Raw genomic sequence first — 26,651 nt, 5'->3', positions numbered from 1 at the left:
TTAGCCATCCAAACAACCCCAAAAGACCGAAGGGACTGCCTTTAAACACCGACAATCCCTCATCATCGGGAAATTCACATTTGTCACACAATTTGCGGCAAAAGCACTCCTTCCTGAAGAGTACCCTTAGTGTAAGACCGCTACATCCGTAAGTGCTGCTGGATTCCACCGTTTATCGAGAAATTTCGAGGTTGCATCTAACACAAATCCAGGACCTTATCCCCGCCATGTCCGCACCTCTCAGTCCCGCGTCATCTGTGAAAAAGCGAAGAAGGCCAGCTCTTTCATGTGAGCCATGCCGACGGCGGAAGGTCAAATGCGACCGTAATCAGCCTTGTGGCCAATGTGTGCAGTCAAAAATTGCTTCTTGTACCTATAGCGCCATCCTTCCAGCTGTGTCTCGTCGCACACGCGGCGCCTTCCCGCCGGCTTCCTTCCCCAGACAATCGTCAACGGGGCTTCCAAATCGAGCACGGAGTATCCCGAGTAGCTCAAGCACGCATGCATCTTTAGTTGGCGTGTCACCCACCTCTACCCATCTCTCTACTACCACCCGCCCCAGCTCATATGGCTCGCCGGTTGTGGAGCCGGGTGAATCCCACCAGGAGGAAGCACTCCGTAACAAAGACCTGCTCGATCGCATCCGTAACCTTGAAGCACAGTTGGCTATTGCCAAGTCAGAGGGAACTACTAACCCACCACCTCCAGTTCCAAATGCAGCTCCCAAAAGGCTAGGTGGCATCATATCGAAGACGCGATTTTTGGGAGGCACTCACTGGATGTATTCGCACGGAGCTGTATGTTATCATTTGCCAAGTCTAGAAGTTAAGCTGACCTTCGCAGTTTGACGACATAGCTTATCTATTTGCCAAGTCTACCAGACATCCCTCGGGCTGTTCCGATGCTTCCTCGGAGCAAGTCGATGATATTACGGAGAGTATGGAAAAATGCAAGGCCCTCGCCAAAAGTATGAAGGCAATTCCGTATTCTCAATGGCTCGCAGTAAGTTGCAACCTCCTCCTTTCACTCTTGACTGCCTCCAACGCCACTCATACAACACCTAGGGTATAATGTATGTTAACTTACCACTCCTATTTAGAATCCATGCTTCAGAGATGCTGTTCCCGTAAAGGGAGTTGCGGATCAGTTGGTAAATGCATACTTCAGAACCTCTGAATCCATATACCGAATCCTTCACATTCCATCATTTATGAAGGAATACCGGCAGTATTGGGATCAGCCCGACGTATCAAATCCCGTATTTATCGTCAAGCTTTTGCTTGTCATGTCAATAGGCGGGTGCTTTTATCAGGGTCCTGACTCTACACATTACCGAGTTGAATCAAAGAAATGGATCTTTGCCGCACAATCCTGGCAATCTACTCCTTTTGAGAAGGCGAAACTTCACATGTCAACAATCCAAATTCAATGTCTATTGATTATAGCACGCCAATATTGCTCGATATCAGGCGATGTCGTCTGGATAGCGGCTGGTACGCTCCTACGAACGGCGATGCAAATGGGTTTCCATCGTGACCCGGCAAGTTTGCCAAAGATAGGAATACTACAGGGGGAAATGCGCAGAAGATTGTGGGCAACGATAATCGAGCTGAATATTCAGTCTTCAATTGGTTCGGGGATGCCTTTCTTGATTGTAAGTTTAAGAAGCTTGCACATACATAATAGTCGCTAACATCTGGCAGACTGAGCAGGAGTGGGATACTGCACCACCAGCTAATATTGACGATGTCGATATTAGCGAGGCCACAAATAACCCCGTAACCCCCAAACCAAACAGTACACTTACACAAACGTCGTTGCAGATTATGCTTCTTCAATCCATTGGGCCCCGACTAGAATTCATTCGATGTTCAAATAGTATTGGCAATAAGCCTTTATACGATGATGTTCTTCGAGTTGGAGCTGAGCTGATGAAAGCATTGAGAGATAACAGAACATTTATCTTAAGAGTCAATCAGTCGCTACAATCACAAGACAGAGTCACACAGCTTAACATCAACATGGTCGATCTTCCCTTACGCCTCGCCTTGCTACTTCTCCATCGCCCTTTCGCCGCCAAAGGAATGAAAGATCCACGCTTCTACTATTCTAGGAAAATATGCCTTGAATCAGCCGTGACCATACTCAAGTACCCCTCATCAGAACCTCTTCTGGCAAATCAATCGGTGGATAATATGTTTCGGGACGATTACGCACAGCTCAAGATTGTGGGCGGCGGCTTTAAAAGCATCATTACATATACAAGCACGATAATATTCCATGAACTACATACACAACTTAAGGAAGACGGCCCGGCAATGGTACAGCAAACAAAGGATAACAGAGATTCTCTGAAGCAATGCTTACTGGATTTATTGGACCTCTCTGTGGATCGTGTTACCTTGGAAGAAAACAACGTCATGGTACGCCTGCTCATTGTTATTACTCTGTCTCTCCTGGATTCCACAGAGAAGGGCGTTGATCCAGAACCAGTGGTCCTAGATGCTGCGAAGAAAAGCTCCCTGCTCTGTTATAACCTGATGAGCGCAAGAATGGCAGAGACAAATGCTTCACTGCCTGTAGAAGCCGGTTCTCATAATGCTCTTGACATTTTTGAGGACCCTCTTGGTTTTGGGATGGACTTTACTATGCAGAATTTCGGGGATCAAGATATTCAAGGGTCGTGGCTCAAGTTTGCCTGCGACGATGGCGTACTGTGGCATTAAAGTTGGGAGTATATACGGCGATTGGTTGGCTGTAGATGTATAATTATAATATGAACCGACATGTATACCACATAGCGGAAGTCTTCGGGTGAAAAAGAACAAAAAATGAGACCTAAACGACCATATCTTCCGTTTTGAACGATGTCGTTGTGGTAAAGTTGTGAATCTCAGCGACACTAACACTTCAGGCTAAATACAAAATACCTTCACTTGGCAACCCCGCGTCGCCCCGCAGTGTCCCGCCACTTCCCAAGGTCACAGCGGGTTCACAATCGTCACTTTCGGGTGGCCTTTCGTCTTTCTCCAACTAACGGAGAATTATTAAACCGCCTCTAGAAGTGGACTTACACATGATACGTTATTTTGACAGCTTAGATAAAGGGCTTGGGGTATATTATAACAGGAAATGATAATACTGTCTTGCACCTGATACCAAAAGTCATACAGAGGGTTGTTTCATTCGCAACTTTAGAGTGGACGTTATTAACTCTACAAGCCGAGTAATAGCTGAGGAAGACTGCACAATGGCGGCAACTTTTAATAACCCTGTCATATCCGGCTTCAACCCGGACCCTTCGGTCATTCGGATTGGGGAGGACTATTTCCTGGTCACCTCCACCTTTGAATACTTTCCCGGATTGCCAATCTATCACAGCAAAGACTTATTGAATTGGAAATTGATTGGCCATGGTCTGACCAGGAGCAGTCAACTCAATTTGAGGACTGTTGAGCCGTCTGGAGGAATCTGGGCGCCGACTATTAGATACCACAAAGGGAGAGTTTACCTTACGACCTGCAAATGGGACCGGTATCGGCCAAAGGATGATGTGCGTCCCTCTTCATATATTCGAAAACACGTTGCGGCTACTGACGAGACCATGGTTTAGGAGCGAATCTTCCCGAGAGGATTCTACGTGTTCACTGATAATATCTGGGATGACAACTCCTGGTCCGATCCCGTGTATTTCGATAACCCAGGCTTTGATCAAGATGTATGTTTTTGTCCCCACATTTCCGCATCTCAGGCTAATTTTTGAAGTTGTTCTGGGATGACGATGATAAGGTGTACCTCTCTACCACTGTTCGCATTGCCAACAGGCCCGTGGGCAGCAAACTAAAGGACTTTGCTATCCACGTCTCTGAAATAGATCTCATCACAGGGCGGACCTTGACGGCACCGAAGGTGATCAGAGCTAGTCCGCACGGTATTGCCGAGGGGTCGCACATCATCAAGCGTGGCAAGTATTATTACCTGTTCACAGCAGAAGGAGGAACCGAGGCTGGCCATCAAGAGTGGGTGTTGAGGAGTGAGGTTGGGCCTCTAGGTCCGTGGGAGCTTGGGCCAGTGAACCCGCTGTGGTATAACGGGACCGAAGAGGAGGTGCAGAGTACCGGGCACGCAGATGTGTTTGAGGATGCCAAAGGGGATTGGTGGGCTGTGTTCCTTGGTGTTAGGCCACGGTTGTGTGAAAAGGAATGGCTGGACTCTCCATTAGGTATGTGGGTGAGCAACCGTGGATTCCGGATATCTGCTAAAACCGTGCGTCATAGGAAGAGAGACATTTTTGGTGAAGGTCATCTGGGAGAATGACTGGCCTATATTCAATGGTGGTAAGAATATCACAATTGCGACGGAAGGGAGGCACACAGGACAGCTTGCTCCCGCAAATGTATGGAACGCAGACCTGGAAAAGTCGACTCTCGAACTAGGCTGGTACCAAAAACGTAAGCTTCACATCTTATTTGACCACTCAGTACCTTTTTCTGACAAATTCAAGACACACCCTTGAAGCAGGAGTGGTCTCTATCTGAAAGGCCTGGCCATCTCCGCCTATATGGTAGTTGCTATCCCCTCTCCAGCGCTGAAGCCCCAACGCTGCTTCTCCGGAAACAAACTACTTTCCAGCAGCGTTTCCAGGCCGTACTCAACTTCCAACCGAGCAAGGCAGGGTACGAGGCTGGTATTGTTGTTTGGTATAGTTTGTTTTCTTATGCCAGCATCGGAGTAACCATTGCGTCTGAAGGACCGGATGCTGGAAAGAGAGTCTTGCTGTTAAGATCTCCAACAGACAAGATTGGTGTATTGACCGTAAGTTGCCCCTTTGCCAGCAGTGACGATTGCTAAACGTGTGACAGGAATCTATGTATCCTCTCGGCCCAGAAGGACAAGTAACCTTGGCTATCCAAGGAGATGGCCTTCAATATACGCTAAGTTACAATGAGGAAGGGAAAGACGACTCAAAATTGCTAGCATCAGTGCAAAGCAAGTTGTTGACCAGATCGCCGCCTATTGGAGGTGCCTTTACCGGCGTTATGTTCGGAGTCTACTCCTTTGGCAAGATGGAGCCTGTCTTGGATCCCGCCGACTTCTCCAAGATATCTTTGGAGGCGGTTTGATATTATTAGGGGGAACTGGTCATGATAGAATGTAGTTGCGGGTTCATGTGCTGTACTTTGTGATTTGTATAGATTTCTAGTTTCTAACTTTTAGATTGCCCAGAGGTAGCAGTTTTCTCAAAATATTTGCCTCCTCGATATTATCAAAACTCCCAAGCTCAGCCCAGCTGTGTCGCCCAGCCCACGCAGCCTCTTTCGAGCCCTGGTAAAAACACCCGTATGCTACGTCTTGGATAAACAAGAAGCTGGAAGTGTATATGAAGCGCTGTGATTTTCGATAGCAATATTTTAGAGACCGCAGAATCTCACGAGCAAGTCGTTTGCTGTTGGATGTTATGCCGAGCAATGCTGTTCGGTTTGGCTCATCTAGAATGATTTTTGGGCCAGGGAATGGCCGGAGAATATACCACAACTGTAATAGCAAAATTCGAATTGCATCATAGTAGCAAACCGTAAATGCTGTCCACAACGTGTCATACTCCAGAAGCGTATGAAAAATTGACTCGTTGGTATCCTGATGTGATGTTAGTTCTGAGGCAGGCTCAGTCTGCTCCGCTTCCCAGTGGTGCCACCATGTATTTAATTCTTCAAGAGAACTAGCAACCTGAAATTTAAGATTGGTGTTTTCAGCCCCCTGGTTGCATTTGCTGTTAAATATCTTTGCCTGAGCAATATATTCCGTAATATCAGCCCCGATATCAACCAGATAATCAATGGGTGATTTCGATGCCGGGTCGTCTTCCCACGGAACCGTTTTCCAAAGTGGGCAACGAAGAAATGTGCTCCGGCTGGTAATAATTGCTTCCGTAACCTGCAAGCCGTTAGCTGGGTTAAGCAATCAAAATGCGACGTCTCTTACTAGCATAATTCGATGCTCTAGAAAGATGGTCTTGCTCGCGTAAGACTTTTGCTGCCATGGGCCTCTCGACTCTAAAAGGGCTTTAAGGCCATCTACGTGTAGCACCCAATATCCACCCGTCGCAGACAGTAGTCTCTGTGCTTGTTAATACTATTCCATAACGCAGTAAATGGCAATGCAGCTTACATCATACTTGCAAAGAGCTGTCATAGACGCTACTGTACTATCCGTGCAACGATCGCTAGCATTTGAAAGTACACATCTGAGCTCTGACAATGCTTGCTGATACAGCTCCTTTGAAGTTAGTATCACATCTTTGCACTGGTGAGCTTGCCCAAACACAATAGCGGCCAAAGCATCCCATGACTTATAGCGTGACTTCTGAGGGTTATTGGCTAGCTCGAGAACCCAGTCTGCCGGCAACCCACACCGATCACCGAGAGCATTCGAGTCGAATAATTTGGAATATAAATAGGAGATGAATATATCATCCTTAAATGCCGTCAATGGTAACGTGTTTGTAACTAAAGTGGCGGGATTAAGACGCGGGGGGCGACTAATTCGACTCGAAGGAGATGCCAAGTGAGAATTCCTTGTTGCTTCTGCGAATTCGTGAAACTGTACATGAGCGGTAGCTATGGAGCGTTCGATGCGGGGAGTCATCCACAAATCTAAGCCGTCGGTTGTAACCAGGGCACTCGATGCCTGCCTTACGGCACCGATTACACAGTGGACGTGTCTCGTCACATTTGACCTTCTTTCGTTTGCAGGATTCGCATCCCTTACTCAGTGCTCCCATGGCGCAGTATGGGCATTTGAAATCAAGAAGAGTGGCGGGAATAATAAACAGACCGGAAAGCCCGGAACTGGAGGTGAAGATTTTATATAACAACGTTACGATGACTAAATAAGCTCGCACATAATACCATGTTCTGGGAACAACTACTCATGATCCTAAAGCTGATAAATCCCTGTAGTCGGTGTGCGCAGCCTAGATCTCTCGCGCAAATAACCCTGGAATAGGTCTAGCGGGACCATGAGTCCATAAACCCAATCCACCTCAACGCCCGCATCAGACACGGAGATGAGACGATTTAGATAGCCCATTGACATGATAGTCTAGATTACCTCGACGAAGGGCAGTTTAGAGAGGACATGAAGAATAAATTGCATCCAAAATACCGAAGATTAGCTTGGTACTCAAGAAATATAAATAATGACCTTCCGCTCGCTTTATTTCATATCAGCAACATCCCATTCTAACAAATAAAACCGCCCAAGATGGCAACTGAATCCCCTATCCCCAACGTTTACATCACAACAAACTCCTCCGACGCCAAAACATCGTCCTTCCTACCAATCACCTCACCGTCAAGCCAAGTCATAGGCCCTACCACCACGATCTCTTACATCTACTCCACGCCGCCTTCTCTCAACCTAACTTCTAACGCGGACCTTGCCCATCACCATGCCACCGCGTCCTCAGGCCCGCCATTTCTCTTCTTCCCTCCCGCAGGAGGTGAGTAGGACGGAGGGAGCAAGACTTGTTGTGGTGGCGTTTGGGGCGGAAGGGGCGGTGGAGGGAAAGATGGAGTTTGGGGGCGAATAGGGGTTCTGTCGGGAGGGGCGGACGATGTGTGGTAGACAGGAAGAATCTATGATCATTATATTACGAGGTGTCAATAATCGAACTTAAACGGGCTCCCTACCCCAGAAGTCAAACCTGTTCCTATCTTACCAGTATCCTGACTACACCCTTGACATGAATTTGGTTCTCCTAGCACCTCCAGTTACCACGGGTCGACCGTGTTACCAAAGAAGTCAAAACGCCAATCTTCCGATATCTCCGTCACAATGGCATCATCAACCCCAGAATCCCAGAACCCTTCACAGCCCCGCAAGGGTGCGCTAAACTGACACACAACCAAAGTAAGAATCAGCGAATAATGGTGAATAATAATATTCTATATCTAAAGTATGTAGAAAATAGCTAAAATGTCCTGTACCCAAATAAACTCCAGCCCAGGATATCAAACAAAACTATGCAGCCCGATCCCAGTAAAAGGTTACAACAATGATTCTACAAACCATGAGTACATGTGGCGCGGTCGTTGGTGCAAGAGGTGGTCGCCCGTCGCACCAGCGCCGCTATTGTATGTCGCATTGATACATCGTAGTAATATAACATCTGTCTCCGTGGAGAGTTTATGTCTATTATTTCTTTTTGTACAATCCCATATATCGCGTGACACGTAACGCATCTATTGTTGAAGATGCGCCGGCAGATCATTAGCCGGCAGAGGATGTTGAGGCAGCGAATCGTCGCCAGCAAGCTTGCCCCCCAGGACACCGTTGCCCTCAACCTGCTGAGCATTCGCCTCCTCATCGCGGTTGCGCTTCTCGACGTTGCGCCCGCCGTGCGCCAGGTGCATGTTATCACTGCTGGCGAGCTCGCGCTCGATCATCTCGCTCGTCCACTTGCTCGACTTGAGCGGCGGCACGTGGATGAGATACATGGTGTCGACCTCCTCGATAGTGCGGGTCGCCGACTCGATGAGGAAGAAGTACACGATGGCCACACCGACCAAGTTGCATCCGGCGAACACATAGCCGTAGCTGAAGTCGATGGCGCCGGTGATGAAAGGAGAGAAGAAACCGAGGAGGAAGTTCCAGATCCAGTTGGAGGCGGTGGCGAGGGCCATGGCGTTAGCACGGTAACGGTATGGGAACATCTCGGAGTTGACGGCCCAGATCATGGGTCCCCAGGTCGAGGCGAAACCGCAGATGAACAGGCACGCGAAGACGATCAGGACGGTACCGTAGGTCTTGGCGTCGTTGCTGCCCTCGATTGCAGGCTGGAACTTGAAGTGTCCGATGGAGGCGAAAATCATGAAGCACATGAACATCCACAAGCCACCAGTGATAAGACACTTGCGGCGTCCGAAGTGCTCAACGAAGTAGAGACCGAAGAAGGTAGCGCCAACGTTGACGCCACCAAGGATCATGGCCGTGACAAAAGAGTTCGAAAGTCCGACACCAGCGAAGATCGTGGTGCCGTAGTAGAAGAAGTAGTTGGCACCGGTCAGTTGCTGGAACATCTGCAGGGCCATGGCGAGCATAGTACGGTAGCCCATACGAGGACCGGTGAAGACCTCGTACCAGGCGTGTGATCCTTGAGATGCGCGGATGTTGGCGTTAATCTCAGCAGTCTCGAGAGCGATGGCGCGATGGTTGACGGGAACGCCGTAGAACTTCTGCATCGTGTTGAAAGCGCGCTTGTTGAAACCTTTGCGGATATCATAACGGGGCGACTCGGGAAGCATGAGCATGCCGATGCAGAGGATGAGTGCCCAGAGGTAGCCAATGGCCATTGGAATTCTGTAGGAGCCGGTATCCGTGCGCGATTCTGTGCCGTAATTTATACAGTTGGATGTGAAGATACCGATGGTGATGAACAGTTGGTAGGAACACACAACGGCTCCACGAACTTGCTTGGGGGTCGACTCCGACATGTATAGTGGGACAAGAACGGAGAGGGATCCAACACCAAGACCAGCGACCCATCTTCCCATTGCGACACCAACCCATTGTCCATCGCCAACAGCAATCTGGATGGTAACGCCGACGCAGAAGATGAGACACCACCAAGGAATTGAGCCTCGGCGGCCAATTCTATCCGCGAGCGGTGCAGCAAGCAAGGCTCCAATGGCAGTTCCGATACTGAGAAGAGCGACAATAAGACCCGATCGTACATTTGAGAAAAAGAGTTTCCCGTCTGCGTTCGTCTCTCCAAAGCGTTCCAAGAAGACTTGCATCTCCAAGAATCCAGAGATTTGTCCGGTATCGTAACCGAAAATGAAACCTCCCATGGCAGCGATGATAGCCATTATAGCTGTCCTGAAGGTTACGCGTGGTACCTTCCCATCGTCGAGGTTCGGGTTGTTCATGATGGTCTCTGTGTCGTCTGTGTTTTGATCGAAATTGATATCGGCGATTCCGCCTTCCTGCTCTTTGATACCGGGATCCGAAGACGTCCTTCCGGACGTGTCGAGCCCATTGCCCGAGGCCTTATGGCCTTTCACTTTGTCGAGGAGTCCCATGATTGTGGGGTTTCGACAAGTTTGTTTCGTTGCTATAAAATTGAATAAAAATTGTTTAGAAAGGAGAATGTGAGGTCTAAAGGGGGATTATAAGAAGTCATGGGAGAGTGGAACGAGTCAGATTTTCTTTTTAAATGCAGATGTCGGATGGGGCGGATTCGAGTGGGGGATATCAGAAAAAGTGAGAACTCGGTGGGTATGACATCATGGTAGACCCAGAAACCTCGCTCGGCTCGGCGTGGATGCGCAACGCGGCAACCCATTGGGTCGGCACACCACTTAGTCAGCCGAACCTGGTTTTGTCAAGTGTCGGTGGCGGAAGGGACGGGGTGGCACGGGGTGCATTTGCGGCTGTGGAAACTTCCATAACCTGTACTTTGGAGATACGACGTCAGTGGTCGTCAGAAGCGGCAGAGGCTGAAAGCATCATGACGGTTGGGGCAAAACCAGAGGGGTTGGACCTGGGGACGCGTGGGGGATGAAGATGGGGTGAGGTGAGGAGAAGTTGGAGATTCATGGGGATGATGGAGATGATGGAGAGATGGAGGCGGAGATATTCAGGAACTTGACTTTTCGGAGATTCGGCGAGTTGAGTTGGAGAAACAGTTGGAGAAGGAGATGGGGATAGGCGGCAGACCCCATATATCTCCATAGAAGACCCATAGGCAACGGAGAATCTCTGTGTGTCTCGGCGGCATTGTGGCCACGACCCCACCACCCTGCGCCGACGAATCCGGTCGGGATTGGCGGCACTTGACTCGGCGTATCACGTGATATAACGGACCTTCGGGTTTGTTTGCAGCGAAACTGGAGGACGCCACAGAGGAAATGTGCAAACGGAAGTGTTTAACTTGTAGAACGTGAGACTCTCAGGAGAAAGAATAATTGTCCGTCAGTTACCTAAGACATTCTCAATTATCCAGTTTCAGAACTTGGCAGGGCAATGATATTTGTCCGTCGGGCATATCTCTCGTTGAACTCAGATAAACACCGAATCACGTGAGACTTGTGCATTTATCCAGAAATCGCATCGTACGAGCTCACAAAAACCACCAATTATCGTACATATGATCCCTATCACCTCATGCACAATCGCGATCGAATCCCTTTCATCCGCTTCTAGAACATCAATTGTCCGCTTTGTAATGTGTTCTTGCTGAATGTTAGGTTGCGGTGATATGCACGGTAATATGCACGTGATAGTTCGATGTATCCTATTCGCCTCCAGCTCCACAAATATCTGATCACGTGACTTTGTAATTATCCGGACTCTCCGAGACCCCCACAGAACCCCCACTCCCCTTTCTGTACGGCAGGTGTTGTACTAACCCCAACGCCACTAGCGTCTCCACATTTCTGTTCTCTCCAATACGAAGTACCAAGTGCAGAAATACGTACGTACCCCATATCACGTGATGTCACTAATTATCCGCGTCTACCGTCCTTTACCCGCCTGCCGCTGCAACAACTATGTACATACATACAATATAACTCCCAAAATCTCATCTTTATCATACTCTATATCCTCTATATCCTCAATATCATCCTCATAAAACCTCTAAATTCATCTATATTTCTCCTATCTTCCTCCTCTAAACTCCCCTTTCCCCTCCCACCTTGAAACTTTTCCTATCTATATCTCCACGGAATCTCATCCTTCCCTCCTTGGTATATGCAATTGCCGCTGTTCTGATTGGAGGAATATTGATCCAGCGACGGCTACTAGCCGCAACCCCATAGTCTCCTCCCCCCTCCTAGATCCCCGGACTTTTCAGCTTGCGACTTTCCGTCCTCTCCTCACTCGCTATTCCAAAGACTAACTTGTCTATTTGCCGATACTCTGGATAAGAAATCTCGGGAATCTCTCCTCAGATGGACAGTCTTCCACCAACTACTCCGAGTCTTGCAAGGCGTCCGGCAAAATTCCTCTTCTCCTTCCCTGTCTTGGCTTGCGCTCATTGAGATAAGCCGTGATTACCAGCACGCACGCGCAACTAGTTCCGCAAAGGCATCAGCCTGTGTCTCCATCTAGATCATGCGGCACGACGTTGCGCATCTTCAACAATCGAGTCTTCGCATCGGATAATTCCTCCCCCAAACCTTCTCGGTGTTGACCGCAACTGTACACTACAAACTCTAAAAAACCGCCACGAGCCATCGGTCCATTGGCCCCCGACTGTACCCGGCTAAAGTCTCAGGAGCAACTTTGGAGCGGCGATTGCAATGCTCGATTTTGCCGCGCGAATCCCAAAATAACCTCTCGACATTCTTCTGACGGCGTGTCACCTCCCGCTTGCTGATACATGGCCAGCGTCTTGGGGACGTTTACAGATCTACAACCCACTCCCATGGCGACGAAGCCGCTTCAGGCAGTCGTGCAACCGACACCAGTGCCTCCCGCCAGCGCAAATGGAGTCGCCAACGGGGAGAAGGCGGGAGGCGGCGACACGAGGACCGTGATAATCGTCCACGGCCCAGGGCAGGAAGGCATCGTGTCCGTCTTCGCCGACGTCCTCGGGAAGCCGTTCAGGCTCGCCACCAGCTTCAGGTCCGTCGCGGACGCGGGACATGGCATTGTGATCGGGCTGCGGGCTGATGATGCAAAGGTGGACATACATGAGAGGGATAGAAGCAGGATTGTAGCCATACATGCGCACTGTGTGAATCTGGGGATGCCCCCGGACGCGGAGCTGTCGAGCGAATGCGACTACGAGTTTCTATACGCGGAGAAGCCGTTTTTCAGGAGAGACCTATCACGCTTCATCTCCTTTACGCTTGGACAGATCAACCACCACGAGGCGCTCATCACGAAACCTAGAACATATTTCATCTCGACGACGTTCCCCGACGTGCGGACGGCGCTGCCGAATCTCGACATCCTGACCGTGGGATCGGACGCCGTCGAGCTACGTGTAGATCTATTGAAGGAGCCATTATCGGACGGGACGTTCAGCTCGGTGCCGAGCATCAGCTATGTCGGGGAGCAGGTCATGCTACTGAGGCAGCGTACGGAGCTACCCATAATATTCACGACGAGGTGCACAAAGGAGAACGGCAAGTTCCCGATGGAGAACCCGCAACTATTCTACGAATACCTATACCGCGCCGTGCAATGGGGTGTCGAGTACATCGACGTCGAGATCTGGCTCCCGGAAGAAATCCGCCGGAGCCTCTACGAGAAGCGCGGCAACAGCAAGATCATCAGCGCCTTCCACGACTTCTCCGGGACCTTCCGTTGGCCGTCTGAGCGCGCTCAGGAGATCTTCCGCGACAGCCGCCGCTACGGCGACATCGTCAAGATGATCACGGTCATCAACGACGTCTCCGAGAACTACGAGCTCGAATACTTCCGCTCCCAGATCCGCGCCAACAACCCCTCCGGCCCCGCCCTCTCCGCCGTCAACATGGGCCGCCTCGGCCAGATCTCCCGCGCATTCAACACCGTCTTCTCGCCCATCACGCACCCCCTCCTCCCCATCGTCGCGGCCCCGGGCCAAATGTCCGCCGCCGAGATCAACAGCTCCCTAGCCACCATGTCGCAGCTCCCCCGCAAGACAATCTTCGCCATCACCTCCCGCCCCAGCGCCCAAACCGCCTTCTTCGAGAAATGCTTCAACGAGCTGGGACTAACCCACCGCCTATCAGCCGTCGACCGCGGTCCAAAGGGTAATGTCGAGTCCTTCTGCTCACAACCCGACTTCGGTGGCGCCTACCTCAACCCTCCCATCGCCGCCGCGCAAGCCTACATCCCGCAGCTCTCCGACGCCGCGAGAGCTATCGGCGCAATCGATACCATCACCGCGCACACCACGGCCGCCGGGTCGCAGCTCATCGGCGACAACGCGATGTGGAAAGGCATCCGCGCGACGCTCACCCGGGACTTCGCACCAGCTGCCTACCGCGGGCGCGCAGCTATTGTTGTCGCTTCCTCAGCGGACGATGCGTCGACTGCGGTGTTTGCGCTGCGCTCGCTGAACGTGGGAACGATTTACACAGTCGGTTTCCGCGCCGTTGATGGTGCGCCTGGCTCAGCGGGGCTGTGGCAGGGGAGTGAGGCGTTCACGGGGGTGGAGAGCGTGCAGAGGGTTGAGATGCCTGTTGTTGTCGTCTCGGCGCTCCCGCCTTCACGAAGCCATCTCGTGCAGCCGCTGCTGAGGCACTTTGGTGCGTGGCCTGGGACGCGGAGGATGGCGGGGAAGGAGAGCGGGAGTGGCAGGATCTTTGTGGATTTGGCGAGTGGGCCGAGGAAGGGGGATCCAAGGGCGGTGGCGGAGGGGTGTGGGTGGACTTGTTATGGGGTTGCGGATACGGGGGCGTTTGCGACGGTGGAGGTGTTGAGGTTGTTGGTGGGGCAGAATGTTCCGTATAGCTTTGTGAGGTTGGCGAGTGGGAGGAGTTTGTCGTAGGGGTGAAGGGGGAGAGGGGGATGGGGGTTACAGTATGTCACCAACACGCGCGCGGGACGGTGATGTGGTGGACGGCGGATAGATGGGCGAAAGGACGGGGTCTACTTACCGCATACTCGGCGTTCTGTCACTCCGCCTCCCCCGCCATTCCCGCCCCTCACCGCCGTCGAACCACACCTCCGCCATGAGCAGACCAGCTTCCCCCGACTCAACAATACACAGCCGTCGCGGCATTGTCTCCCACATCCATCCCTCGTCTCATTCTCGTCCCTATTTTTTTTTATGTCTGTAGTTTTCATCATCTTTCGGCTGGTTGGGGCAATCATTAGATGTGTGGTGCTGGCGGGGTGGTGGTATATCGATCGAATTGGTACAAGTAGGAGGTGGGTGTGCGGTCTTATCTAGATAATATGATTTTTCTTGCCGCCCTGCTGGATGTCCTGTTGTGTGTGGTGTGTTCTATGCTGTGGTGGTGTTGGTGTTTGTGTTTGTGTTGGTGTGTCGATTTCGTGGCAAGGGCCAGCGGTTATGTGGTGTTAGGCCTGTGATTGGGATTTATCTGGTGACAGCGTTTTTGTGAAGAGGGTTTTAGTTGGCTGAGTGGTTTGGAAAGTGAGTCCAGTGTGACTATCAGTCCTGTGAGTGATCTGCTTACTCTGCCTCTATCCATCGCCGGGCCCGCCGTCAGCATCCTACGCACATCTCCATCCACACCGTTGCCTATCCCGCGCCCCCTTTCGCCGCTAATCCCATCCACTCCCCCGCGATCCCGCGCCCAACGCGGTGAGACAATCCCAATCCTATCAATCACCTCTGGCGGATGGTGTCCGTCGGTCGATCAGCCTACACGCCGTGGCGGCGCCACCATGGTAGACGTCGCCGTTGTAGAACGCCATCTTACTTACCCAGTACCGTACCAAAATTGCAGCACACTCCTACAGCGTAGTAGATTCAACTCAGCCCAGCTCACGCCCAGACTGCCCCGCCCACTGGAGACACCTCCGCGGACGCACAACTCAAGGCCCGGAGGCGGTTGAATGTTTAGCCCTCTCTGATATAGATATCTACTGCTACTATACCACGCACCTAGGTGCCGCGGTAGAACATTCGATCTCTCTTCCTTTCCCTTTCCCCTCCCCTTCACTTTCCCTTCTTCCCCTTCTTCTCCTTCCAACCCATCCCTCCCATTCCAACCCCCCTCCTTCCTTCTCCCCTCCTTTCCCCTTCCAATTCCTTCCCTCCCCCTCCTCCCCTCTTTCAGATTCCCCTGCATCCCTCACCATCTTACCGCCCAGCACCCTCCCCGCCCACCTCCGGCACCCAACCCACACGTGTCTCACGATCGGCAGTCCTCAATATAAACCCACTATCCACCGCTCAAGGGTGTCTATTCGAGAACCCCGACGCAAGGAAAAAGGCGGAAGTGGATGTGGGGATCTCGTACGCTTTGATGGTGGTGATCATCGGGCGAGCCTTGCATTTTTTGTGCATACAGTAATTACTGTGTGAGGTGAGTGGTTGGACGGTGTGTGCAGGGCAGGACTGTAGGATGAGAAATCCTCGCCCACTAAGCTGTAGGTATGCATACTGTACATCAAGAAACCGGGCACCCCGCGTCGTGAGGCTTCAGGAGCACATGGCTTCTAGTTGTATGCACCCCAGATCGGCATATATCTCCGCGACTAAAACCCCTTCCATACCCTCTAATACCATTCTACTGCATTACTATACCGTACTGTAAGGAGAATTTCCTCGTGCACCGCACACAGCGCACGCACCCCTTCCCAGAACAGGTCACCTTGCGGCAGACCTTCTCGACTGGCCCCCCCTCGTAATCGCAGCCAGTTAACTCGTACTCGCACCAGGACCCCTCCGTATCGAGCCGCTCGCACGTACATTGTCCCGCTGCCCGAGGTGTTAACCCCGGTATATCCTGTTCCCTGTAATCTATGAACGTGCCGCACCCACCCCTGTCGGGCGTTGTAAACGCGTATAGGGTACGACGGCGGGTTCTAGATGTGAGGACGGTAGGTATGCAGATGTCTTGCATTAGGAGGGTAATAAACTGGTGTGGCACGCTGTGGTGGTGTATGTCGAGACGCCACGGCGGTCCGAGTCGGTCCTTAGATCCATCACGCAGTACAGTGCTGTGCAGTTCGGTGCCGGCGGTGCGGGTGAGTGTCCGGAGGGGTAAGGGTGATGATGTTATTTCTGTGCTACTCTATGCTACTGAGAGATTTTTGAGCGTGGGACTGGGCGGCTGGCATGTGCTAGTCGTGAGAAACTGCTACGCCCTGTATACGCCCACACGAGGACCTACTCCACCGCAGACGGCACGAAACGCACTCACTCTCCTTTCTCCACTGCTCCAGCCGGTCCGCAGCTGTCCGTGAACAAAGACAAGACACGACAAGCCCGACAAGACGCACCATCCAACGGCCGACTCAGCGGTACTCGCACGGTACTCACGGTACTGGGGCGCTACTGACTATTCTGAGCGCTGTCGCCGCAAGTACTGGTGTCTAGTCCGTATGGGTGGACAGAAGGAAAGAAGGAAGGGAAGAAGGGAAGGTATTGCCGTGGAGTGGAAAATTAGGAGAGGAAGGTGACGCTCGCGCGGTGCTAGCCCGAGCCGCGTGGCTGGGGATAGAGTGGTGAGGGGGGAGGTTTCGGGCGAGGGGCCGAAATAGATTGTAGTTTCTTTCAGGAGTGTATCTACATATATTCTACAATTCGATAGTAATGAGTTGGAGAGTCTGTTAGCTGTCTATACCCTCATCCGATGCCCTAACAGTTAGTGTAGTGATAATCATCTCCGCGGGTTATACTCGGGACTCCACAGCAGACGGATAAACCACACAGACACGGCACCAGTAGTAGTCCAGACGAGCAAGCGCACGGTAACAGATCCGAGTTCCGCAGAGAGTACCGTAGAGCCCACAGAGCCCACCTCTCCACTACCGCCGCTCACCACCCACGCACTCTAACGGCTCGGTCGGGCGAATTAATTAGGGATAGGGCGGAGGGTGAGGCTCCATGGTGTAGTGGTGTAGCACTCAAAACAGGGGAGGAGGGTTCGTTCTGCAGGGTAGTTCGCACGTGGTTTTCTGGTGGTGGGACGAATGGAGGTATATAGGGGATTTGATATAGGGGGAGAGGAGAGGGGTGAGAAAGAGAGATGAAGAGGTGGACAGAGAAGACGGGAGAGGAGGGATAGGAAATTGAGGAGGGTGAGAGGGGGTGACGTGTATTGTTTACACTAGAGATGTTCGATGTCATGTCAGATGTTGTGAGTGGGTTGTGGTCTTGGTTTATATGTGTATCTAGAACACAGAACAGGGCAGGAGCAACCAAACCTGTACCTAGCCCGTGCCTGCCCATCGGGATATCTACGGCGGGCACCGGGGGATCAACACATTAATCAACCACGTGAAAAATGAATGTCAGACACCACACCACCGCGCCAGACCTAGACCTGTCTCTAGCCCTGTCATGTCCCTCCTACCACTAAAATAGCCCTGCACCCTCTCCACCCACACTCCTCGCAAACCCCACCGGAGTCTCTTTGATCTTTGCGTCTATGTAGGACTGGTTTCTCGGGGGTTTACTGGGTGATGCGACGATCACGGGGGGTAGAGGTACTTGGAGGTGGTGGATGGGGATGGGAGGGAGGTAGTTGGGAGGTATTTTATGCATAGAGAGGCTGGAGGAGTAGGCAGTCGTCTGCCAGCTAGATGAGGCTGTTGCTAGTATTGTATTCATACAATCGCTCTTACTCTCTACACTACACACTTACTACTCGTCATACTCGGTCTACTACACTCCCCCTACAACTCTCACTCACCACCCTTTTCCCTCATCGGCTACCTCCCCGCTACCTCCCCCGTCCTCCCCTCTCTCTTCCCCAGTGTACCACGACTTTGGTCCTTCTCTTCCCCGTCTTTCCTCCCATTCTGACCGTCCTAGCAGGGTTCCCCCCCCTACCATCCCCTCACTTTACCGCACATTTCTAAAGTGCCAGAGGGAGAGATATAGTGCTAGACGGAGGGTTATAGTGCTCTACCTGACCCGTTTACCGTGGAAGCGCTTGGTGGTAGACTAAGCATCGAGTCGTGAGCCGGCCGGCCGTGCTTAGAAGGAATTGTCGGTACGGTACTCGTGCGTCGTGCGTGGGCGGGTTATAGAAAACTCTACTGCTAGTACCAGTAAGTACATGCTTCGTCTCACCCTCTGTGCTGAACTACCATACGTCTATACTAGCCTACCGTACATCTAACTTCCTCTCCTAGTAACTACATATCTAATTAGTTGTCAAAACCACGCTGCTGTCACGCATAACCCCTTCCCCTTCCCTTCCTTTTCTACGCCTCCGCTAACCGCCTCTCCTGTCGTTCCCTACCCTAATCACCCTAACCAACTTCCACCCTAACCTCCTCCACTCCTACCTCCACAAAACCTCCACACCCCACACTTCCCCCCTCCCTCCCCCCTCCCTTCCCCTTCTAAAATTCGACGCTACTGTATGTATACTGCATACTGTACCGCATAACCCGTACTTACAACCACCAACATCCCTCATCCCATCCCTCTTTGTCGCCTCGGCCCCAAAAATCCACAGTTCCCCATCAACTCCTCCCCATCCCCATCCCAAATATCACCACCACCTCATATTCTCCGCAACCTCTCGCCGTCCGGAGAAATTTCCTCTCCCTCTCATCCCCTCACAACATGCTCCACGCCCGCCTTACCACCCTCACCGCATGACGTAGAAAGAATCTCCGTCGCGCCGTACGCCCAACAAATCCCGCCCCGGCCATTGGCGCGATCGCAGAAGGGCTCCCAGCAGCCCCCAGGCGCTGCTGCTGCGCTGCCGCTCCTGTTGGTGCCGCTGCCGCTGGGCGATGAGAATGGCGACCTCCGCCTTCAGACCCGCTGTGGGCATTGAGCGTCTCCCGGTCTCGGCTGCTGCCAGGAGACTGAGCAATGAGCCCCGCGAGAGTATGAATTGCAAGAGCTGTCGCAAGAGGAAGGTGAGTCGATGTCTATGCCTGGGAGATTCGCGAGACGAAGACGACCGCGTACCAGCTTTCCGCGTGCTAATCCGTCGTCTGTAGATCAAGTGCAACCGGCTGCGGCCGACTTGTGAGGCCTGCCAGGTCTTCCAGTGTCCCTGTGTATATGGTGAGATATAATCCGCATGGTGCAAGCTGCAAGGCATGTCTCAGACAAGATAGTGCCTTGCAGCTGCCATGATAAGAAACTCCTTGGCTGCACGTTGCTGACGACCCTCCTCGCAGACGCCGTGCCCAAAAAGCGCGGTCCCAAGACCGACGTCCTCGAAGCACTCCTCAAGCGCGTAGACGGCCTCGAGCGCCGCCTCAAAGACGAGAAACAACTCAACGGCTCCAAGGACTCTCCGAGCGACCCTCCCTCCGTCCCGCCCGACACCTCTTCCTCAGCTGGCACCGATACCTTCCCCGAACACGCCCAGCAGCAGCGCCCTAATCTCAAGACCGAAAATATACCCGAGCCCACCATTGAGAGCGCTATCTACACACCCACCCCTAGTGTGCAGAGTCCCGCAGTCGCAGACGATGTCCTTCTCGATGCCTACTTCGGGCGTGCGCATGGAAAACCCTACTTCATCCTCGACGAGGGCGTGATCCGCTCGCGTGTCCAGGCAGGCACCGCCCCGAATGGACTGTTGCTCGCCCTCTATGCCGTGGGTGCCAGGTATGCCGTGCATCCCAACGGATACCATGCTGCGGTGCGGCTGAGCGAGGAGTACGCGACGCGAGCGCGCGCGGAGGTCAACATCGACGAGCCGAGTATCGAGACGCTGCAAGCGCTGCTGCTGCTATCGTTATCCTTTGTCGCCTTGGGGAGTGGGAAGAAGGCGTATATGCTCCTAGGTGAGTCGGTCCGCATGGCTTGGCGTAGTTGCGTGCTAATGTGTGTGTGTTACTAGGATCCGGAATCGGAATGGCTATGGCTCTCGAACTACACCGCGAGGCGGACCCTAGGTTAAAATTATCCTCCGGCGAACGAAGTCTAAGGCGGCGTCTCTTCTGGTCATGTTACCTCATGGACCGATTCGCGTCGTGTGGATCGAAGCGTCCATCTATGATTCCCGACAGCTCATTAATCCTCCGTCTACCCTCATGGTCACCAAACCCCCAATCTGCGCCTGTAGAAGGCGAATTCTTCCAAGACGGGAGTAACCTCCAATACCACGCCGGCAGCGGCAAGACGTCGCAAGGCGGCACGGGACTCCTCATCGACATCGTGCGGATCCTGGGTAACACGTCGCGCTACCTCGCCGCCGGCGGCGTCAAGGGCGACAGCCACTTCCCCTGGCACAGTCTCTCGAACCTCTCCAAGATCCGACAGGACCTAGATATCTGGGCCTCGGGGACCGCGGACGTCTTCGCCTCCACAACACCACTATTCCATCAACCCGATAGCACGATCCTCATCCTCGCGAAACTCATATACCACCTCATCCACGTGCTCATCTACCGCCCCTTCCTCCCCATCGACCTCGCAGAGCTAGCCGGGACAGGCCAGCACCAGAGCTGGCAGATCGAAGCGACCAACCTCTGTTTCTTGCACGCCAACGCCATCGCCGAGCTCGTCGAACTGGGACGACAGGCAGGATCAACAGAATGGCCCGCCTTCGTAGGCTACTGCGTCTGCAGCGCCGGCACCGTGCACGTCCACGGCTCTCACTACAAGACCTCGCATTCCGACGAGGTGTTCTCCTCCTCCCCCGACCTTCTATCGCGATCCATGCACCAGCTCTCCAAACTCCGGTACACCTGGGCCCTCGTCCAGCACCAGCGCGACACCCTACAAGCGCTGTACGCGGCGCACGCGGAGCTGCTGAAGAACCTGGCATCCTCACCTATGCGCTACTCCCCCGTCTTCCATCTAGAAGATTTCTTCGACCGCTACGCCGCCCTCGGCGCCTCCTTCGACGGCGCGCACGTCTCCTTTGCGGAGGTGGCGCTGAGGCATCCGGCTGATGAGGAGTATCGCGCGCATAACCTGCATGCTATGCCCGCTTCATCTTCACACTTCCCCGACGGCACATCTGGGTATCCAGGTAACGCTGCGACGGGGAAGAGGAAGCGCGAGGCGGGGGAGGGGAATGAATTACCTACTCGCCTACACGACTCCACAAACGGGAATAACCCGACCTCAGCAACAACAGATACCTTCCCGCACCTCGACTTCTCTAACCCCTCTTCCTTCCCTATCACCAGCAACGGCAACGGCGCAGGTACGTCTTCTCGGCACCCGAGGACGTCGATGTCCCTCGGCGCCGGGAATGGTGGGTACCCCGAGCATCTCCATAATGGAAATGGCAACGGCAATGGCGGCAACTCTGCCCAGTTTGGTGGAGCAATGGGGATGTATCCGCTCTCCACACCACCCCCCGGCACCGACATGTTTGGGTCACACAACAACAACCATGGTCTCAACCCGCCCACCTCGTCTCACCAAAATCAACACACATCCGCACAGTCACCCCTTGCGTATGACGCGCAAACCCCTTCGGCGGGAAGCGGCTGCGGGGTGGCGGGTGGACTTGGGAATGCAGGGGGTGGAGGGATGGGAGGACAGGGACAGGAGGGGGAGGAGAAGGATCCGTTTTTGACGCTGCTGGAGCAGTTGGCTGAGAATGAGTATAGTGGGGGCGGGCCGAGCGAACTGGATTTCTTTCTTGGAGGGGTGGAGGGGGGAGGGATGGGTTAGTGAGGAGTTACCTTGCCTAGGGAAGGGGGAGTGCCCGAACGAACGATGATGGGAAGCAGGATGTGAGGAGGGGAAAGCAGGATTTTCAACCGAGGATCGACACAAATGAACGAAACTTGGCGTTCGCCACCCACCGGCATTACCACCGATATTACACCCCTCCCTCCCCAGATTTTTCTCGTTCCTGGGGGACCAGGGAGGCGGGAGGCGGGAGCGGAGCGAATGTGGGGGATCTTCCCGATCCTCCTTCACTCCCCGGCTCCTGATCTGACGTGGCGAAATGAGCACAGGGCTGAGCTTGATGCGGGTGCGAGCCGATACGAAGCTATACGAGACGGAGAAGCGTTTCTTGCTGGGATGAAAATGGAGGACCTGATACCGCCGCGAAAGAAGAGATGTGGCGTCTATCTGTGTGCGTGGCTCGGTGTGTTATCGCCCGCGGGGTGTGGTGGGATATTCGTCTTTTCGGGGGAGTGTTGGGGCGAGAGTTCGGGCGATGGGAGATGAGCCGGAAAGGGAAGGAGGGGTGGGTGTTGATAAAAATAGGTACCGGGGGGGCGGTGGTGATGGGATTCTACGGGATTTGATAGCCAGGCAGGGGGGGGGGATGGGATTTGTCAATATGGGGCGGGCGGGGTTCTTGGGGGGGGAAGGTGTTTGAAATGTCTATTTTTTGGCTTTTGGCGGGTGTATATATTTGACATGACATACTGGTTGGGGGGTACGAGTATGTAATTCTGAACAGATCTGATATTGAAAGCGGATGGGAGCGAATGAAATGATGGCCGGGTGGTGCCGAGTTTCTACCATACACTTACGAACCATATCTCTCTACCATATCGTGAAATGAAGTAAAGTGACAGCATCGTAGTATCTGGAATTCGGAGGGAGGAAAGAAAATACCTCCGCTCAGGTACGAGGGATCGCACACCATAGTTAGTTCCTACCGAATAGAACAGATTGATAGACCGATCGGTGCGCTCCGCCGAGGTTAACCTTTTATCCAACCCACCAGGATGCGTTTACCCAGCGCCACTCCTTCTTTACCCAGCTGGCAACCCCCTTTTTACCCAGCGCCACAGGTGCGGTACTGCATTGAGGAGATATTTAGCCAGCCAGCCAGGGGGGTTGGGGGATGGAGGGATTGATAGAGAGGATGGTTTACCCCACAAAAGGTCCGGTAGTCATAGTTTACCCCGCGTTTTATCCACATCATTCTCCCGGGCCATTGGGGCTTGTGTTCATGCATTATCTGCAGGTAGGGTAGGGCAGGTTGTGGCGTGCGTAGGGGATTGTGTGTGTGGCGTAGAGCGAGGGGGATAACTCTAAGCGACGGACGGAGGGGGATATGGTAAACAAAAGGCGGAAAGCGAGACGAACTAACGAAGGGATTGGAAGAGAGGTTATATGGGGCACGCGTTGGATTTTGGGCTTGAAGACTTGGCTGGTACTGTGGTTTGTTGCGTCGTGATTGGGTTTGGTAGGTTTGGGGGGTGGGGGATGCACATATGAGAACCCAAAAAAACCCCTCCTAAGAGGGGTACGGGAAGTAAAGTATAACACAACACAACAGAACACAACCAAATACAAGACTGAATACCAAGCCCTCGAGCCTCTTCCCTTACCTCCCCGCTGATAATATACCTTAAACCCATATCCCGCTGTCATAACCACGAGGGCGTGTGGCCCGCTTCCCACCAGGTCCCATCTCGGAGTTATCTTGATTGTCCCATCCCATGCACGGGTTCCTGGCTAAGACGGAAGAGAAGTGGAGAGGTGACGGGAGGATAGGGAATCTAATCTCGCGCCGTTATGTGGGGTTATGTGGGGGAGGCTGCAATGGGGGTTGTGAGTATAAGGTTTTCTAGATTAAGGTTATGGATTATGGGGTGGGAGTGCGGGGATGGGGCGGATATGGGACGGAGGGCGGATATTGTATCTGTTTACTGCGGATGGCTTGAACAGTTATCGTGTTCCGATTGATTTAAGACGGCATTCATCTCACCTCTGGGGCAATTTTGTTATACAAGGATGGGTCAAAATGCAAGCAGACAAGGCACCCATGCCCGGATGACAGCAACGTCACTGGTGCTGTCTGAACCCCTTCTCGGCAAGCCAGTGCTTGCTGGCGTTATGACTGACATTGGGTGATGTTGTCACTGTTGTTGTCGCCGTCACTGTCTTGCTAGCTGTCACCGTTGCCGTCGTGCTTGTTGTTGCTGTGGGTAGCTTATGTCACCGTTTTTTTCTTGTTGTCATGATATCCCAGTCTTTGACCTGGCCATCTCAAGCTGCGTCTGAAGCTGAAAGGCCGTTTTTAGAATCCATGTTAAGATTCTCACGTTCGCACTTGTGTATATCTCTTTCACGAGATTTGGTCTCATTCGTTTCTTTGCAACTTTGTTGCCATCACCCGCACGTATAAGTGCGTTCGTATTATCTATGAATGTGGCATTGAATCCCCGCTTCCCCAAAGGCATCTTCCAACAACCCCAGAAGAGGTAGTTGATCCGCCACAAGATGTTGGGATCCCGAGATGACAGATGGCTACTACATTAGGGCCCGGTTGCACACAAGATTATCGACGCAAAACCAGGAAAGCTACCAACAATGGCACCCTTAGATAGGTTCACAACAAATTAAACACGGGGGGGCTGATATGCGCTGTATACAGCCGTCCTCATTAGTCATTATTTCTCCTGTGGGGGGATTATTCTTGTCGGCATGCTGTCGCCGCTGCTGTCACCGTCGCCAGTTCCTGTCACCGTTCCTTCTTTCTGTCCAGCCATCCTAGAACGTACACCTTCAGAGTAGAACGTGGGGAAAGGCCACAGATCTTCCAAGCTGACGTAGTCCAGCTGGCGTTGGTCATTTCCTGTGAACCAGTCATTGTGGCAATGGAAGGCGAGTGTCGGCTGCAGACCTGGCATGGCCCACTATTCTTATATTTGAGCTTCAAAAAAATTGTATTTGCTGGGTTCAGTCATATGTTACCTGCTCTTGACTACTTGTTGTTGTCCTGTGGCCGCTTGGGTAAGTATGTCTGTATCATCTATGAACAGAGATACTTTTGAAGCCTAGCTTCCTGAATGGGGATTTCGCATCGGGGGCTGGCTTTGGGTTGCTATTTTGGGGGGACTTTATAACTATAAATATGATGTAGAAGTCTAATGAGCTCTAATGAGTCCATAAATGGCAACCCGATATCAGTCGAAAGATAGCTGGACATGCTCCGATGCTTATATCAGGAAAGAAGGCAGGAGAAATCATTGTAGTGAACTGTAAGGGTGAGTGTGAGGTTTATACATTGTTCTCGATGCTTGGTTTCCTGTTGTTCTTGGACAACTGTTATCGTCGACCTACTGTTGTCACCGCCGCCAGTTTATTCTCACCGCCGCTCTGTTCTCATCACTTCTCCTCACTTACCCTACTCTCCGGGTATTGTGAGGGATTTCTAGCTCGCTCGGAGTAGTTTGGTCTTGGGTTGTTGTTTATTATATATCAGGTAACGGGAGGTTGGGATGGGAATGAAGGGGGCTCTGGTGTTTGAGGTTGACTATCAGTTCTCGTGGGATTGATAGAATAGACGTTCTTGACATCATCCAAGTGACATTCGTACCGCTAAACATTTTTGGAGAGCATATGCGGATATCTTCGTCCTCCTCGTCTCGACTTTGATATCTTCCTCCCCTCGATCGCAGAGATTGAGAAATAGGAAGCGCGATCCCAGACGGATGAAGGCGATGAGATATTACTTATTACACGAAAAACACACTGCTGAAGTCCAGTAGGCAAAGAACAACCACATTGAGGTCGAAATCGTAAAGGTTGCCCAACGCCGAAGAAATACATAAACAAAACACAGGGTTCTTTCCGTGCTCGCCAGTGATCAAGGTATACCTTCCTGCTTCACTGGGCGGTGGTAAGAATTTCGGTTACAGGAATCCATAATCGGCGAGATCGAATAATCGGCGAGAATCCGTAATCGGTGACAAGAATCCGTAATCGGTGACAAGAATCCGTAATCGGTGACAAGAATCCGTAATCGGTGACAAGAATCCGTAATCGGTGACAAGAACACGTGCTAGGTGAGAATCCACCGTCGGAGGAGAGCCTGCACACGGCGCCCGTGGGGACAATGCAGCCAGACAGGGTTGCCGGGCTTAGTATAGGAACCAGGAGCGATTGGAGTTTTTTGTTTCGCGAACGATACTTGTCGCCTTCGTTCGATTCCGGGCGTTCCTTTTTATGGGTGGAGTGTTGCCCTCAAAAATCCTTCTTGAGTTTATCCATGTTGGCGATCAAGAGCCGATGCCATAACTAAGCGCGGCATCATAAATCATGACGAATATGGAAGGTGAAGATAAAAGATAATTAATAAAAAATGGGTATGCCATGCTATGCC

General features: G+C 52.3%; 6 protein-coding genes across 6 annotated transcripts; 4 read left to right on the top strand and 2 right to left on the bottom strand.

Moving 5' to 3' along the window:
• The first annotated feature begins 19 nt into the window (after nt 1-19).
• Nucleotides 20-2,815, top strand: VE01_10359 (uncharacterized protein). Its single transcript, XM_059464148.1, has 5 exons — nt 20-148; nt 213-797; nt 844-1,002; nt 1,100-1,654; nt 1,704-2,815. Exons 2-5 carry the CDS (start codon nt 228-230, stop codon nt 2,724-2,726), a joined length of 2,307 nt encoding a protein of 768 aa, XP_059319240.1. The 5' UTR covers nt 20-148; nt 213-227; the 3' UTR covers nt 2,727-2,815.
• A 169-nt stretch (nt 2,816-2,984) lies between these two features.
• Nucleotides 2,985-5,235, top strand: VE01_10358 (uncharacterized protein). The gene is made up of 6 exons (XM_018279757.2): nt 2,985-3,553; nt 3,614-3,718; nt 3,766-4,222; nt 4,278-4,451; nt 4,505-4,815; nt 4,863-5,235. Exons 1-6 carry the CDS (start codon nt 3,251-3,253, stop codon nt 5,121-5,123), a joined length of 1,611 nt encoding a protein of 536 aa, XP_018125341.1. The 5' UTR covers nt 2,985-3,250; the 3' UTR covers nt 5,124-5,235.
• Nucleotides 5,044-6,902, bottom strand: VE01_10357 (uncharacterized protein). Its single transcript, XM_018279756.2, has 3 exons — nt 6,169-6,902; nt 5,983-6,117; nt 5,044-5,934 (listed from the first exon to the last, which is right to left on the bottom strand). Exons 1-3 carry the CDS (start codon nt 6,643-6,645, stop codon nt 5,200-5,202), a joined length of 1,347 nt encoding a protein of 448 aa, XP_018125346.2. The 5' UTR covers nt 6,646-6,902; the 3' UTR covers nt 5,044-5,199.
• Nucleotides 6,903-7,926: 1,024 nt separating this feature from the next.
• HXT1 (hexose transporter hxt1) lies at nt 7,927-10,733 on the bottom strand. Its single transcript, XM_018279755.2, has one exon. The coding sequence runs from the start codon at nt 10,080-10,082 to the stop codon at nt 8,244-8,246; it is 1,839 nt and encodes a 612-aa protein (XP_018125345.1). The 5' UTR covers nt 10,083-10,733; the 3' UTR covers nt 7,927-8,243.
• An 840-nt stretch (nt 10,734-11,573) lies between these two features.
• Nucleotides 11,574-14,488, top strand: VE01_10355 (uncharacterized protein; the record flags this gene model as incomplete). Its single annotated transcript, XM_018279754.2, has 1 exon — nt 11,574-14,488. The coding sequence occupies exon 1, from the start codon at nt 12,386-12,388 to the stop codon at nt 14,486-14,488; it is 2,103 nt and encodes a 700-aa protein (XP_018125344.2). The 5' UTR covers nt 11,574-12,385.
• A 4,485-nt stretch (nt 14,489-18,973) lies between these two features.
• Nucleotides 18,974-22,771, top strand: VE01_10354 (uncharacterized protein). The gene is made up of 4 exons (XM_018279753.2): nt 18,974-19,518; nt 19,603-19,669; nt 19,786-20,400; nt 20,457-22,771. Exons 1-4 carry the CDS (start codon nt 19,390-19,392, stop codon nt 22,244-22,246), a joined length of 2,601 nt encoding a protein of 866 aa, XP_018125343.2. The 5' UTR covers nt 18,974-19,389; the 3' UTR covers nt 22,247-22,771.
• The last annotated feature ends 3,880 nt before the right edge of the window (nt 22,772-26,651 follow it).

Source organism: Pseudogymnoascus verrucosus, assembly GCF_001662655.1.
Source record: "Pseudogymnoascus verrucosus strain UAMH 10579 unplaced genomic scaffold scaffold_80, whole genome shotgun sequence".
NCBI lineage: Eukaryota > Fungi > Ascomycota > Leotiomycetes > Thelebolales > Thelebolaceae > Pseudogymnoascus > Pseudogymnoascus verrucosus.
Note: the sequence above shows the minus strand (reverse complement) of the source record. Positions and strands in the feature narration are given on the sequence as shown.

Excerpts from the sequence above, each read along its gene's own strand:
- VE01_10354 (XM_018279753.2), top strand. The coding sequence starts at position 19,390 with ATGAGAATGGCGACCTCCGCCTTCAGACCCGCTGTGGGCATTGAGCGT. Across the intron at positions 19,670-19,785 it reads CCAGTGTCCCTGTGTATATG|ACGCCGTGCCCAAAAAGCGC; the intron begins GTGAGATATAAT and ends CCCTCCTCGCAG. Across the intron at positions 20,401-20,456 it reads GAAGGCGTATATGCTCCTAG|GATCCGGAATCGGAATGGCT; the intron begins GTGAGTCGGTCC and ends GTGTGTTACTAG.
- VE01_10357 (XM_018279756.2), bottom strand. The coding sequence starts at position 6,645 with ATGACTCCCCGCATCGAACGCTCCATAGCTACCGCTCATGTACAGTTT. Across the intron at positions 6,118-6,168 it reads CAGCTCTTTGCAAGTATGAT|AGACTACTGTCTGCGACGGG; the intron begins GTAAGCTGCATT and ends TAACAAGCACAG. Across the intron at positions 5,935-5,982 it reads TAGAGCATCGAATTATGCTA|GTTACGGAAGCAATTATTAC; the intron begins GTAAGAGACGTC and ends AACGGCTTGCAG.
- HXT1 (XM_018279755.2), bottom strand. The coding sequence starts at position 10,082 with ATGGGACTCCTCGACAAAGTGAAAGGCCATAAGGCCTCGGGCAATGGG.
- VE01_10358 (XM_018279757.2), top strand. The coding sequence starts at position 3,251 with ATGGCGGCAACTTTTAATAACCCTGTCATATCCGGCTTCAACCCGGAC. Across the intron at positions 3,554-3,613 it reads GGTATCGGCCAAAGGATGAT|GAGCGAATCTTCCCGAGAGG; the intron begins GTGCGTCCCTCT and ends ACCATGGTTTAG. Across the intron at positions 4,816-4,862 it reads ACAAGATTGGTGTATTGACC|GAATCTATGTATCCTCTCGG; the intron begins GTAAGTTGCCCC and ends AACGTGTGACAG.
- VE01_10359 (XM_059464148.1), top strand. The coding sequence starts at position 228 with ATGTCCGCACCTCTCAGTCCCGCGTCATCTGTGAAAAAGCGAAGAAGG. Across the intron at positions 798-843 it reads GGATGTATTCGCACGGAGCT|TTTGACGACATAGCTTATCT; the intron begins GTATGTTATCAT and ends TGACCTTCGCAG. Across the intron at positions 1,003-1,099 it reads CGTATTCTCAATGGCTCGCA|AATCCATGCTTCAGAGATGC; the intron begins GTAAGTTGCAAC and ends ACTCCTATTTAG.